Source organism: Dipodomys merriami, unplaced genomic scaffold, assembly GCF_024711535.1.
Source record: "Dipodomys merriami isolate MVZ:Mamm:240054 unplaced genomic scaffold, mDipMer1.0.p SCAF_97, whole genome shotgun sequence".
NCBI lineage: Eukaryota > Metazoa > Chordata > Mammalia > Rodentia > Heteromyidae > Dipodomys > Dipodomys merriami.
In genome coordinates, this window is record NW_027206590.1 from 1532367 (window position 1) to 1548547 (window position 16181).

Consider the following 16181-nt stretch of genomic DNA (forward strand, 5'->3'; position numbering starts at 1 on the left):
ATGCATGAGGCCCTGAGTTCGATTCCTCAGCACCACATAAGCACAAAGGCTGGATGTGGTGCTGTGGCTCAAGTGGTAAAGCGCTAGCCTTAGCTGAAGAGCTCAGAGACAGTGCCCAGGCCCAAAGCTCAGGCCCCATGACTGACAAAAAAAAGAGTGTTTCCTTTATTCTAGATACTTTGCTAAAAATCTTGCGTGTGTTAACTTGTGAGGTAGATAGTTCTTACTCCATTCCTACAGTTCAAAGAACTGTAACTTATCTTTTACCATTTACTCAAATATAACCAGTCTAGCTCTTAGACTTAATCTCCATGTCTACATACTGTTGCTGACTTTCCCTTTTGAAGAAAATCTGTACTATTTTCTATATCCTTAATTTTTCTTATTTCGGATACCTTTTCCCTTGGGTTCCTACAAAAGGTGAAAGATTGTATATTACATGCCATATTTGTACAACCTCAAAGTGGCCTTTCCTATCTCTAAAACTGATTTTTTTTTAAAACTAAGGTTTGAAATCAGATTAGCTTTTGCCAATGGCCTGACTGTGTTCCCATTTCCCTCTGTAGATGAGTGGTTGATGATGGTGAACGTGCAAAGGTTTCTGTCTAAAATAAACCCTGTTCTGTTTTGCAGTGGATAGCCTGCTGAAATACACTGGCTATGGAAATGCTGCAGGACTGTTGGCGGCCAGAGGCCTCTTGGCTGGAGGAAGAGGAGATAATTGGTACTCAGAAGATGAGGACACAGACACTGAAGAATACAAAAATGCAAAACCAAAGTACAGTATCAAGTTTTTTTTCACCTAACCTTAGCTGTGCCTTTTGAGTTGGTTATTTGCCTTTCACTTCGTCTTTCATTTTCCAATGTTTCCTTCTCTTGTGGACGTGGACGCTTTCCATTTAATGGTGTTTTTAGAGGCAATTTCATAGCTGGTTCCATAGGTGACTTGGGTGATTGAAGAATGTTAACACTTCAAGAAATGTTCTGCTGCATGCTATTTTCACAGTGCTCTTTCTCATCTTTCAAGTACCAAGAGAGCTGGTGTTTTTAGATATTTACCATCTGCTTTAGAAGTATTATTACTTACCACTTGCCTTCCTTTGCATAGATTGAGATTCTAGAAAGTATACGAAAGACCAAGTATTTAAGTTGGCTCTTTGAGTCTTAAATCTTTGTTAGAAATCTAAATGTAAGCTCTGTACATTATAATAGATCCCTTTCATAAAACTCCTTACATATCAAAAAGTAATGGAGCAAGGCACATTAATTTAACACAAGTAATGAAGTGTGGCCCCACTTTGGGTTTTAATCTAACATACACTTAGGAAGTTAACAGGTATGACAGGTATGACCACATGCTAAATGGGCAAACCAGAAACATTGAAGTCTTCTAAATCAGTGCATACAAATTAAAGATAATAATTCTTTATATCTTTTTATACAGTTCCTGTTTCTAAAGAAACCACCTTCTTCCATTCTTTCTCTTTCCTTTGTTCCCTCCCCGTCCTTTCCTCCCTTCCAGTCCTACTCTCAGGTAAGTTTCTTAATCTCCACTAGTAAGTGCAGTCATTTGAATTCAGTTTTGCTAAGCTAAATGTTAGTGAGATGTATGTACCCTTTCCCTATGGCACTGTCAGGGTTAATAGGTTTTTTCTATAAAGTATTCCAGAATGAATAGAGTGAATTTGAGGTAAAAGAATTATATTTCTTTCTCTAAGTGGTTATTCTAAATCAGTTCTTGTTAGCTCTTGATTCTTTCATTCTATAAACTATATTCTTTCATTCTATAAACTATATTTCTATATCTATATCTTGCCAGATATATTTTATGTCTCTTCGTTTGAGACTCAAAAATGTACCATTTGAAAAGTGATGTCTTCAGAAGTCAGTGTCTGTCCCTCCTTCCTTCCTTTCTTCCCTTCTTCCTTTTCATCTATTCTCTCACTTTCCCTTCCCCTTCTCTTTCTCCTCCCTCTCTTGACAAGGATCTCACTGTATTACCCATGCTAATCCAAGCTCCAAGGCTTAACTGATCACGTTAGTGATAAGTATAGTCCACATTAGTGTGCACTGTCACACCCAGCTAAAAGTCATATTTTTAAATGAAGGCAGAGAATACATTAGGCATTCCTTGAAATCTAGGGCATCTGGAAGCAGCCCACTAAGATAGAGAACCCATAATATTCATGCATCTCACTGTATATTGTTGATTTTATTTAGTGTGACTTTTAAATAACAATATGGTCACATGGATAATCTAGTTAAGCTTATAAAGTCATCGACTTAAAGGATTGTCTTCTACAAACTGCCCTTCACTAGTCAGAGTTCTCAGTTTTGTTTTTCTTTTATGATGCACTGGTTCACAATAGGTGCTAGTATTAATAGAAACAGAAATTACCTTTCATCTAGTTGGCCCTAGTCCCACTATCCAACGTGTAAGTGGATTCTGACTAGTACACCAAGGTAACCTATAATCCTTTACTGGAATCCTTTACAAGAATTATATGGAGCTTACATTCAGACTATGGGAGACAGTTAATATTACAGAACTTCTTTTTTGTGTCAAAATAAATTATGTAATGGAGTGGAAATGACATTCTGCAAATAGCACATTCAGAGTATACCCATTTAGTCATGTTACAGGCCACATAGATTTTTAGTATGTTTCTAGCATCTTTGTTAAATTTTCAGATAAAGTTTAGTTCTAAAGTTTATCTAAGTGACTGACAGGGATTGTATACCATTGTAACATCAGTTGAAAGATGCATGTTTTATGGCATTTGGCTTTTTTGAGACCAGTGGCTTTCAGGCGGGGTGAAAAGGGTTGTCCTTAAATGGCCATTTTATAGAGGATAAACAGGAGGAAGAGATAGCCAAAATTAACCAGAATCCTAGGACACCTTCTGACACTCTTCACACTCACAGTAGTCCATAATTATGTCCAAAACTTAAAATCATTTCTCTAAATAAATAAACTCAGAGCTATTTTATTTAGGCTGTTTTTATCTCAGCTATAGCTGTGGCAGCAGCTAATTTCTTTTTGTGTTTTTTAATTTAAATTTTATTATAAAGGTGATATACCGAGTAGTTAGTTACATAATAAATGAGTACATTTCTTTTTGAACAGTGTTGCAACCCTCCTCATTTTCTCCCACTTCTCCCCCATACCTCTGTTATGTATCACTGTTAAATATTTCCCCTTTGTCCCACCATTTCTGTGATTCCCCTTTTCTTCCCCCAATCAGATAAACTTATATACAAGACAAAGGGTACAGAAATCAGAAACAGTAACAAGAAATAATAAATCAAAGGGGAAAAGAGAAAAAATAGCTGCAAACTGTATAATTTAAAAAAAAAAACAACTCTTGTTTCCATTTCTTGGAGTCCATTTCGATAAGCATCATTTTATATGGTCATATGCATATAGTAGCTAGTTTCCTTAACAGATATTTTGTTTAGCACAAGGAAAGATGCTTTGTTCCTTTTGTTGCAATATTGTCATGCTGTTTAAGTCTCGTCATAGGTGTCTCATTATTTTGGGGTTATGCAAGCAATTTCTTTGTTTTTAATAATTCTTAATGTAAATGACCTAGAAAACAGGACTTGAAGATTTTTCTTCCCTTGGCCCAGTTTGGCCTGTGACAGTTCATAGGATTTAACTAGCATTTTTTTTAAACTGGAATTTATGCCCATATGTGTTCATGAAATACATCCAAATTCAAATTGCTGAGGGACTGTAATTGAAAATAAAGCCATTGCTACATGTAACTTGTATACTAGTTCCAGACGCTTATTAGCTTTTGTGGTATTTATACTTTCAAAATTGAGTTTTCTAAAGTTTTTTGTATTATAATGTGTATTAGTAGCCAGCAAACGGCCAGATGTGATTATGAATTGTAGTACTTAGGTTTTCTCTAGTTTTTATTTCCTATAGATTCACAACCATTCATTTTCTATACTCTTTATATTACTCTTTATATTATGGATGTCATTTTTAAAGAACTTATCAGACAACATTTAAAAGGTCCTTTAATTATATAGATACTATCATTTAAGATGGTTTTCTGGAGATTTTTAAAAAGTAATTTGTTACCATAAATTATTGTACAAAGGCTTCATTGCGATATTTACAACTTGTATCTAATTTACTTTGATCCAATTTACTCTTTTTCTGCTACTTTTTCTTTTTTGTGTGAATATTTTTGAATGTTTTTATTATCTTTAAGTAGTTGCCATTCACCAAAGCAGTTTATGAATACAGTGCATCTTGATCAGTGTCGCCCCTTTCAACATTCTCACCCACCCCTCCTAACCTTCCCTACTTATCTTAATTTTAGGTTATGTGTTGAATTTTTTGTGCTCTTTCTTAACTTCCCTCTCTGTTGCCCTCCCTTATCCTTCCTCTTGGGTAATTTTTGATGGGTTTTACTGTACTTTTTTTTCACACATACACATAATTATACTTAAAATATTCATCTCCCCATCACTTTCTCTGTTTCCTCTTTTCCTACTCACTGACTTTCCCCAGGCCTAAAACAGTTCCCCTTTAGCACCTATGTAATATCATTGTTATTGTTACTATTATTATTATTATTATTTTAGGTCTAAATTCCACATAGGTAGGAGTGAACACATAATTATCTGTCTTTCTGAACTTGGCTTACCTCATTCAATGTGATGATCTCCAGTTCTATCCACTTTACTGCAAATGACATAATTTTGTTTTTCTTTGTGGTTGAGTAAAAATTCTATTGTATATATGTACCATGTTTTCTTTACCCACTCATCAGTTTTGGGGCACTTGGTACTATATCTTGACTACATTCCTTTAAATATATGCTAAAACTGGTATAGAAACATCATATGGCATTTCTATTTTTAATTGCTTGATGAACCATCTTACTGATTTGCATCGTGGCCTTATCTGAATACTTGCCAACATTTAATTGTTTTTTGCCACTCTAACTAGAATGAGATGGAATGACTGTTGTTTTGATTTGCATTCCCTTTATGTCTAAGGATATTGAACAGTTCTTGGTGTATTTATTTGCTATTTGTATTTCTTTTGAGAACAGTCTGATGTATTTGCCCATTCATTGGATTATTTGTTCTTTTTGTGTTTTTTTTAGTTCGTTGTATATTATAGATATTAACCTTTTGCCTGATGAATATTTTGCAAAGATTTTCTCTAATTCTGTGGGGTTTCTCTTGAATCTAAAGATTATTCCCTTTCATGTACAGAAGCTTTTCAATTTGATGCAACCATTTGTCAATTCTTACACTTCATCCTATTTTCCCTGTGTTGTCGTGTAATAGTTTCAAAGTTTTAAATCTTAGATTTAGGATCTGTGATTTATTGTGGATTTATTTTTTGTATAGATTAAGAGATAAAGATCTAGTTTAAGGTTCCCAAGGATGTCCTACAGTTTTCATTTGGTGTTTTTTAAGATAAATTTTTATTTTCATGTAAGTGTGTGTGTGTGTGTGTGTATATATATATATATATATGTCTTAGATTCTGTGTGGCTGATACATGGTAAATATTTAGGAAATATTTAATAAAAGAAAGGATGATATCATGTATAGAAATAACTATAATAATTCTTTGCTAATACAAAGACTTGGATTAGGATATGGTTTCATTATTAAGCCTACTTTTAATATATAAAATCATTGTTATGTTTATATGGTAAATTTCAAATTATTTGAGACATTTTCACAAACCAGAAATTCTTCACAATATTTCATGTCTGGATTTAGTTATATCAAATTCCACAAAACTGGCACCATGCCTCGTGCCTCCTGACTCTTTGAGTCACCATGGAATCCCTCTTCAGTGCTCCATTAGAGTTGATCTGGTTTGTTGAGATTGTTTTTCTGCTTTTCCTTCACTCTGCTACCCTTGTGGCTCAGTTTTCTAACAGTACTAAGTATATTTAAGGCTGCAAGTTTTTGGGGACATGTGTCCACTGGCTTTTATAAAGACTCCTGATTCAGCCACTCAAAAAAAAAAAATTGGGGCTGGGAATGTGGTTTAGAGTGCTTTCCTAGCATACATAAAGCCCTGGGTTCAATTCCTCAGTACTACGTAAACAAGAAAGGCCGGAAGTGGTGTTGTGGCTCAAGTGGTAGAATGCTAGCCTCAAGCAAAAGAAGTCCAGGAGCAGTACCCAGGCCCTGAGTTCAAGCCCCAGGACTGGTGGGGGAAGGGGAGGCTAAACAGTGAAAAGCCAGTGAAGCTGCCCTCCACACTTTTAAGTGTCCTCTGATCCCCCCCCCCAAAATAACCCACAAAATTCTTAGATGTTGTTAATGAAAATTGCATTTACATATCCATGGTGACAACTGAGTAAAGTAAATCACTTCCTAGAGCATGGGAGCTCTTCTTCATTGCTATTTCTCAGGAAGTGCCTCAGCTATGTTAATAATCATAGCTGATATTTACTGAGTGCTTAATATGTTTAAGACACTGTTCTAAGAACTTTACAAATATTACCTAATTTAATCTTCACAACAAGTCTTTCAGGTATAATAATTATTACCATTTTACAGGTGAGGAAACTAGACCTAAGTCACTTGTCCAGGGTAAACAGTTCACGAGTGTCACAGGTAGTCTGACTCTAGAGCTTCTGATGTTTAGAGGATTCTGCTGCTGTTGTTATTGTTGTTCAAAAGTAGTAAACTCATTTTTTGATTTGTTTGGGTTTTTTTAAATTGCTTTGCTTTTTCTTCTTGTGGGGTTTGGTTTTGCTTTTTGAGATAAGGTCTGTGTAGACTAGGCTGCCTTGGGACTCACTATGAAATCAGAAACCAGGAATTGAAGATTTTTCTCTTTGCCCATTTTGGATTGTGATGATGTATTTATGCATAATAGGACTTAGTTGCATTTCTAGGAACTGGAATTTATTATTGTAAGCATTCTTGAAATATGTCTAAATTCAAATCACTAAAAGACCCTGGTAAAAAACAAAACCCTTGCCACTTTTTACATGTGTGCTATCTCCAGAAATTTACCAACATTTGTGGTATTTCTTCTTTCAAAATTGAGTTCTCTCAAGCAGGGTTTTGGTGGCTCATGCCTATAATCCTAGCTGCTCAGGAAGCTGAGATCTGAGGATTGCAGTTCAAAGCTAGCCCAGGCAAGAAAGTCTCTGAGACTCTTATCACCAGTTAACCACCAGAAAACCAGAAGTGGTGCTGTGGCTTAAGTGGTAGAGCACTATCCTTGAACAACAACAACAACAACAAGAACAAAAAAAAAAAAACCCTTGGGCTGGGAAGATGGCTCAGTGGTAGAGCACTTGCCTTGCATGCATGAGGCCCTGGGTTCGATTCCTCAGCACCACATAAGCAAAAAGAAAAAAGCCAGAAGTGGCACTGTAGCTCAAGTGGTAGAGCGCTAGCCTTGAACTGAAGAGCTGAGGGACAGCGCCCAGACCCAGAGTTCAGGCCCCACAACCAGACCCAAAAAAAAAAACAAAAACCCTCAAGAACAACTCCTAGCCTTTGAGTTTAAGCCCCACAACAAACACACACACACACACACACACACACACACACACACAAATTGAGTTCTCTCAATTTCTAGGGTGGCCTCAAATTCATGATCCTCCTGCCTTAGCCTCCCTAGAACTGAAATTACAAGGACACCATACCCAGGTTCACTTTGCCTTTTTTTAAGGGGTATAAAATGCTCTTAAAATTTAATTGTAAAATCAGCAGTATTAAGTATGTTTGTACTATTATGCAATCATTACCATTCTCTCTGGAACTTTTTCATCCTCCCCAGTGAAGCTCTCTACCTGTACCCCATCCTTCTAGCCCCTGGTAACCACTGATCTGTCTGTATGAAATCTAGAAACCTTATATATTTGGAATCATATGCAATATTTGTCCTTTTTTGAGATTGGCTATTTTCTCTAAGAATGTGTTTAGGGTTCGCCTATGTTACAGCATGTATCAATTTTTCCCCACTTTAGGACTGAATAGTATGTGCCATACAGTTTATCCATTCATCCATCAGACACTTGGGTTGATTCCTTCATTTTGCTGCTGTGAATAATGCCTCTGAACCAGAATGTTGCAATATCCAATCAAGTTCCTGCTGGATCACATGGTGGTTGAGTGTTGGATTTTTGTAGACTGCCATGTAGTTTTGCAGAGACTTTATAATATTTTACATAGATAACTAGTGTACAGCGGTTTCTTTTTCTCTATAGCCTCACAGTGCTTGATATTTCCCAAGGGATATGTGTTGCTGTGTTTTTAATAGCTGTCCTAAGGGATATGAAGTCAGCCCTTGTGATTTAATTGCTGTTATGTTGTACCTCAAAGCAAACCAGAGGGAGAGATGATTTTGACCTTCATTTAGCTTCCCTATCTCAGAAACTTGAACTTGCAGTTATCTTACTTTGATAAAAACCAAAATTGTATCTATTAGCTGGGAACTGGTGGCTAATGCCTATAATCCTAGCTACTGAGGAGGCTGAGATCTGAGGATCACAGTTCAAAGCCAGCCTGGGCAGTAAAGTCCATGAGACTCATCTCCAATAAACCACCAGAAAACCAGAAGTGGCGCTGTGGCTGAAGTAGTAGAGCACTAGCCTTGAGCTGAAGATCTGGGGAACAGCACTCAGGCCCAGAGTTCAGGCCCCACAATCAGGGGAGAAAATTGTATTTATATTCTTAATATCCCTGATTCATTCCAGTTCAGCAAATTCACATACATACATCTGTTATATAGTTCTAGCTCAATATTTGTAATATATTCAGAATTTTAACATCTCTTATTGCAGTATTTCTAAGCTAATGTGGTTTTTTTTCCCTCTCTCCCTAGGATCCTTTTTTTCTTTTGTTTCTTTTTTTTTCCTGGTACTGAGAAAATCAAACCAGGGCCTTTCAAGCATTCTAGGCAAGTGTTCTACCACTGGGCCATACCTTTAACCCTCCAGGATCTTTATTTTCCTTTTAAAGGGTCTTTTGATTCTGCCTTTGACCCTCCTCATTCTGTTTTCAACAACTGTCATTGTGATCCTCATGAAATATGTCAGACTATGTCAACTGCTCAAACCTCTATAGTGACTGAAATCCAAAGTGTTGGACAGTGGTGTACTGTGGTCAGCACACCAAAGTCTTCACCACTTGACCTCTTGTGAAATACTTTAGATAGTCTCCTGCCTGACGCTCTGCACTGAATGTACCTGTGTGGAGTACTTAGCATCTTCCAGATGACGCTGTGGCTTCTTCGCTTACCTCCTTCAAGTTGTGCTCACTTACCTCCTAAATGCAGTCCATCAAGTCCCTTAGGAAGAGGTAGTACTCCTGACTTTACCAATTCCACTCCACACTGCTTTCCAGTGCTCAGTTTTGTCACCACATTTATGCCTTTTACCATGTCACAGGCTTCCTTATTTCAGTAAGTCTGAGATAAGCTTCTGAGAGAAGAGGACTTTCTTTGAATCTGTTTTTGTTCATTGGGAGTAATGTCGAGTATTTAAACCGCATAGTCGGCAGTTTAAATGTAGTAAGTGCTTGCTAGATGAATTAATTTTTGAGTAAGTTGAGTTTTTGAGTCAATCAGCCCTTTCTAAGGATCAGGATACCGTGGTAACTGCGTTTCATCAATCTCCACATCTACTTAAAGAGCAGTATATTCAGGGCATGGAATTCCAAGAAAATCAGGATGTGAAGAGAAAAAAGAAAAAGAAAGGCAGGATATTGTTACTTGTTCTTTGTATTATTTGGATGAAGGAAGCCAAGAATCTTGAGGAGGTGTGTCCTGGAAAGACATATTCAGCTTCATTCTTATATAGCATCTTCTTTCTCACACACCTGCTCCCTTCTTTCCTGGCTTACAAAATGTCAGGGATTCCTGGTCCCTTTCCTAGAGGTTGCAAGACTATTAGCATGTAAACCAGATTTAGCCTGCAAATACATTTTATTTGGTTTGCCCCATGTAGTGTTTGGTATTTGGTTTGTGACTTTGCTATTTTATATGTAAGTATCTCTTTAAAATTTTTAATCACTTACTAACATTTATAATTCAGATGTTTTGGATGAAAATCTGGATTCTAGCTTCTTTGGGAACATTGAAAGTTTAGATAGGGCCTATATTCTCACATGGCAGTCAGCCAATGGAATTGCGTAGCTGAGATCCCTTCTTAGCTTAGGTCCCTCTTTTCCTTTCCTGCTTTATAAAAAGTCCTCCCCCTTTTTTGTGGTGGTGGTTCTGGGGCTTGAACTTACAGCTGGTTTTTGAGTAGTTCAAGATGAGTCACACTCTGGGACTTGTCTGCCCAGGCTGGCTTCCACCTATAATCCTCATATCTCAGTCTCCTTAAGTAGCTAAGATTACAAGCATGAGCCACCAGCACCTGGCCTCTTCTTTAAAAAAAAAAAAAAAAAGTTTATTGACTTTTGGGAGTTGCCATTCAATAAAGCAGTTTATAAATACAGTGCATCTTGATCAGTGTTACCCCTTTCAACATTCTCATCCATCCCTCCCAATCTACCCCTATAAGTCCCTTCTTGTACCAGAGGGTTTAAGTACAATTTAAGCCACATTTCTTAAAGATTGAAGTTAATTTTAATTCACAGCTAAGGAACATTGTATGGAGTTTTTTGTTTGTTTGTTTTTGTTTTTTGCTCAATGGCTATTGATATTGGCTTACAAAAAGAGAAAAAAGGCAAGAATTTGAAGAAAGCCTTGAAATTATTTGGGGGCTTTTACAAAACATCTGTTCATTTGCTCATTTCTTTGTTATGAGGCCTATAACCGTTGTCAGTTCATATAATGATCTTGTGTAGTAAAATGTTTCATGAGGTTTCCACAGGAGTTTAGACACTTGTTTGTCACAAATTAGCTGATATAAATAATCATAGTATTGGAGCGCTAGATGGGAGAATGTAACAGAGACAAGATAGAAGAAATCATGATAAATATAACTACCCAATAAAATGTCTACCTACTTTAGGCTCAGGGTTTTGACATAAAATAAAATAACCCCAGAATTTCATAGTGTTAAGTAAGATCTTGAAACTTAAAAAGCTAAGTCTCAGACTATACTGTGTGATGTAAAGGTGCCACCAGGTATTTGGTAATGGTGCCAGGTAATGGATTTGATGGACCCTTACATTGTTGTCGTTATGGTGAATTCTTTTTCTTCCTCTTCGGGAGGAAAACTACGTAAAAGTCTGGTTTGAAAGAGGGATCAGGAAGAGAGACAGGGCTGACTGCATTTTTTCCCATAAGTGGCACAATTCAGTGTCTTGTGTTTTATATGGATCTGTTTTCTTGTGTTTTATATGGATCTGTTTATTTTCTTCTATGCATTGAGGGAGAAATGTGTTTTTAAATGAATTCTGGATTCCTGAAGTGACTTTGCAGGGTTAAAGTATTTTATTTTGTGGGTGAAGGATGAGTTCTTACTCTGTAAGAAGCAGTGGCTGCAGATTTCATGTCCAGAGAGGCATTTTGTTACTTAATAGCTCATTCCAGAGCAAGCCATTAAGCCATTTACCAGCCAAAGGATTTGAGGTCAGCTTATAGAAAAGGAACATCATTTCCACTAACCTCCTTTAAGATAAGCAAGTAAAGAATAAGAACGTCCTAACCCAGGAATTTATATCTGACCTTGGTGCTATGTACACTCCATAATAGCACCAGTGTAGCCTCCTGACACATGATTTTCCACGAGGCACATGGCAGTTTGTGCTAATGTCATTATATTCTGAAAAAACCTACAGATCTGATTTTTTCTAATCACATATCCCCCACTGAATTTGAGAAGTTTTCTCTTCAGTAGGAAAGAAACATGGTGGTTATATATCTGCCTTCACTTAAACTTTCTTGGAAGGCCTATCTGTTAGGGAAGGGATATATATCTATAAAAAGCACATTTGTTTAATTTATTTCTAATTCTTCAGGTAGCAAAAGAGAAACCAGTAAAAACAGATGTCCTATCAGCTGTGTCGATGGGTGGTAGAACTTCATTTCATTATGACATCTGAATATACATCCATAGTTCTCAGAAGTCTTGTCTGAATCCTCTTGTTCTTGACTCTGAGGAAATGCGGAGACCCATTCAGCATTTCTGTGATGCCCTCTAACTTGAGGTCACCTTAATCTTCATGAGAAGGACAGAAATAGCAATATCTGAAGTAGGTACTCCTAAGTCAGTGGTTCTTAACCTCACTGTGTATTGGAAACACTTGGAAACCTTTAATAGGCAGGCAGATTTAGTTGAATGAAGATAAGGCCCAACCTTTTTGTTTTTGTTTCCCAAGTGATTCTTATTTATATCTAAGGCTAAGAATCAGTGACTATTCTGTGGGAGGGTTTTCAGAACTTGACAGTTCCTGAAAATGCCTTAAGGTAGTCAGATAAGGGACACACTAAATGAGTTCTTGAAATCTTTCTTCTCTTTAACTGGACCTATCTTCATTTTTGCCAGAGCAATTCCACTTGCCTATTTTATATATTGGTTTTCTAAAGGAAACAAGTTTAAAAAATAATACAGTTCTAAATTATGAAAGAATAACAACACAGATTTTAAATCTGGTTTTAAGGATGGTGAGCACTGAACCTTCCATAAGAATTTGAATATCATGTAGCCTTTAAATAATGTAGAAAAAGGAAAGGAAATCTAAAGCAATTAGGTAACAGTACCCTGTGGGGTAGCTTTTACTCCAATTAAGCAAAGGTCAACAAAGAAAGGAACATGCAAGCCAAAGTCTCAAATGGTTACACACTGGCCACCAGAAGATCCTCTTGATCCCAATTGTCTTTGTTTTGGCCCCACATGATGTCTTTTCACATGCAGACTGGCACTATTCTCCAGTTTACCAACCAGGCTCCAACACCCCACATTAGTTATACTTTGACCCACTGGTTCCTCTGCTAATCTTGAAGGCCTGAACTTTTAAAATGTACGTGTTTCTATACCTTAAACACATGGTTAACAGTTTGCTACTTGCAAGGATATTTTAATTTTGATAATTAAAAACAAACTATCCAAACTTGGTAGCTGTTAGAAAACGCTATAACCTGTTACTGGCTCAAAAAAAAAAAAGTTTAAATTATACTTAGCAGCCATTGAAAGTTATCTACCCTTAGGAGAAAGAAAAAGAGGCCACGGCTGGATGCTGGTGGCATGTAATCCTAGCTTCTCAAGAGGCTAAGATCTGAGGATCACAGTCCAATGCCAGCTGGGGAAGGAAAGTCCGTGAGACTTACCTTCAACAAACCACCAGAAAACCGGAAGTGGCACTGCAGCTCAAAGTGGTAGAGCACTAGCCTTGAGCAAAAGAGCTCAGGGACAGCGCCTAGGCCCTGAGTTCAAGCCCACAATTGACTAAAAAAAGAATAGAAGTAAAAAAAAAATATATGGCTATAATTTAAAGAAGTAACTTGGTATTAGAACTTCCTACAAAATTTGTAAGAGGTATTCATTATAAGTACTCTATTAAATCCATTTCTAGAAAGCTCAGATGGTTTATTTGTCTCTTAGTGGGCTAGATTTACATTCCTTTTTTATTAAATCCAGGACAGATCAAATCTAACTAAAATTGTTCTTCTGCTTTATCTTTTTATTATTTAAACACTTATCTGTGGTCTCACTAATGGACTAATTTCCTGAGATGATAAATTGGCATGCTTTCATTTCCAGATTGCAGCCTTTCTGTCATCATTTTTCCAGTTTTTTTTTTTACATATTCGTTTTATGCTGTATTACAAAGTAGATTTCCTCATCTTACCTTCTTTGAAGTCATTTGTCCCCTTATAGTTAATGAATAAGTTGTGCATCCAAGGACATTTATCAAACGGCACCAATCAAATTTGATATTTTTAAAAGCAATCAATCATGCCTTTTAAAAAAAGTTGGCAAGTCAGTTTTTAATTTTTTAAACACTAACTATAGCCCACTTCCCAAAGTAAACTTAAAAGTCAAATTTTAAAAAGAATTCTTACATAGTTATATATCATAAAATTACTATTTAAATTATTGCCATTTTTGGCTATTATACTCTTTCTTATTGTAACTTAAAATTTGGACCAAAAAAGTATAGAAAGAGCATAATTTTAAAACATACAGCATAACTTTTTTTTCTTTTTGTAGCATTAATCTTATCACTGGTCATTTAGAGGAACCAATGCCAAACCCTATAGATGAAATGACAGAAGAACAAAAAGAATATGAAGCCATGAAACTTGTCAACATGCTTGATAAACTTTCCAGGTATTGTATTCCCATCCATTTTTTGCTTGGTTTCTAAAAATGTTCTATTTCCTTGTCTCTCCCACCGAGAGTTACCATAGAACAGCAGCTCTGGAAATCTATGTTGATTGGAGCAGGGTGGCTCAGGCAGTAGTAGCTCAGATAGCTCTTGGCTACCATGTTTTCTCTACATGTGCCGCTTCCGGATGTGCATTCTTAAAGGTTTAAACACTCAAAGTTCCAATAGTAACTACTAGATCACTGTAATATTTAACCAACTAACCTCCCTGTCTTGTTGAAGATGCTGAGTTAGGGTCAATGATTTTGCTGCTTCTTGTATTTTTGTTCTAGTCTGTTTGGGGTTTTGTTCCGAATCATGGTGCGCTTCCCTCCTCCCTCTTTCATTTTTGATGTGCAAGTTTGCAGTTCTGCTTTTTGGGTTGCTGCTGAACCAAGACTTCTAAGTTTTCGTGCACTTAACAGGAAAAAGTAAAAAGAAATAGCTCAATCAAAGCATTAATTTTAAAAAAGCAGGCACTCATATAATTAGGGGTTCTAAAACCAACATGCCCTTGCCTTCTTGCTTCACACCTTTTTGCCTGTCAAAAATAGCCAGTTTGGAAAAATAAATAAAGTATATACTAATCAATCAAGTAGTGATGTTGAAGGAGTTACTAGGGAAAAAAATCCTTTCATACTTCATTGAATTGCTCTATTTTCTAGTTGTACATTGAATCACTGTCTCCTTTAAGCCATCTTGAATGAGTGCTTTCTGTGTGTTAGGGGTAGCTACCACTTAAAGGTGAATTTCTTCTGGTCATCTCCTTTTTCACAGTAACTATAAAGGCTAAATCCCTCAGTCAAGAAAAGTAGCAATTAGAATAGGAAAGCCAAAGAGCCTGCCCAAGAAGGAGTGTAATTTTTAAAAAAAAGATAAAGGTTAATCATAAAGTACATGAGAATAAAACTCAAGCTCTCAGCAGGAGTGTTAATGGAGAAATAGACAAGAACCAGGGCTAAGCTTTTGCAGATGATGGTAGTAATTCATGGTACAAGTTGTGTGGACATAAGCAGCATCATGGTCTATGTTCTATGTTAGAACTCTGTGACTGTCAGCCCTTTAATATTCCCACCCTTTGCTGAGTATAGAATACATAGTGAACTGTGCTCATAGTCTTCAAAAGACATGTTTGCCTGTTTGTAAATTATATTACTTTACACTGCTTAAAACATTATTGGTCTTTCCCTGAAGGAATTAACAGCCATAGAGAAGATACTGAAAGGGCAGACCAGGAAGAATAATAAGCTCTAAATAAATATATAAAAATAAGGTCTGGTAGTTGGAGGTGATGCTCAGTGGTAGAGCACATTTTTAGTGTGTATAAAGCCCTAAGTTTAATCCCCAACACCACCACCATCCCCCCAAAAAATACATAAAATTAACAAGGTTCTGAAGACCTTCTTTCAGAAATTTCTGGTATAGCTACTAAAACACAGCGGTACTAAGTACAAGTCAGGATGAGAACCAAGAGTTCATTTGAAGGGAAACTGGTGAAGGAATCATTAGCAAGAACTTGAGTGACCATATTAGTGGTTTAGGACTGTAAACTGGTTAAGTTGATAAGTTTCATATTTTGATCAATAGTATGAGTTGCCAAAGGTTAACACAGATGCTATTCAGCTGACCTAATTGTCATGGATGAGTAAACTCCAAGCTAGGAAAGTGGAAGATGGGAAACAGATTGCCTAAGATAATGCAATAAAATCTGGATTCTTGGCTTACTGATAAGAGGCACCACCAATTTCATTAAGCATCCCATTCATTACAGGCACAGAAAACGGAAGTACTGTGTCCTCCCTTTAATCTCAGAGGAATCTATGTATTCTAGACACTGTCAGTAAATAAGTATACCAACATCAAGTCTGAAATACACAACTTACAAAGGTATACGCATATCCCCCCAA

At 36.5% G+C, this 16181-nt stretch overlaps 1 protein-coding gene across 4 annotated transcripts in view; it reads left to right on the forward strand.

The window, feature by feature from the left end:
- The window catches only part of Ric8b (RIC8 guanine nucleotide exchange factor B), a 106222-nt gene that overhangs the window by 75930 nt on the left and 14111 nt on the right, over positions 1-16181 (forward strand). For 3 of the 4 annotated variants that reach the window (XR_011370275.1, XR_011370276.1, XM_070014437.1), the window contains exons 8-9: positions 634-778; positions 14118-14237. Coding sequence is in view for 2 of the 4 variants with exons in the window: in XM_070014437.1 (XP_069870538.1) it covers positions 634-778; positions 14118-14237 (265 nt within the window). In the remaining 2 variants the exon portion in view is untranslated. The remainder of the gene's footprint in view (positions 1-633; positions 779-14117; positions 14238-16181) is intronic. The other variant, XM_070014438.1, reaches the window with a different exon arrangement.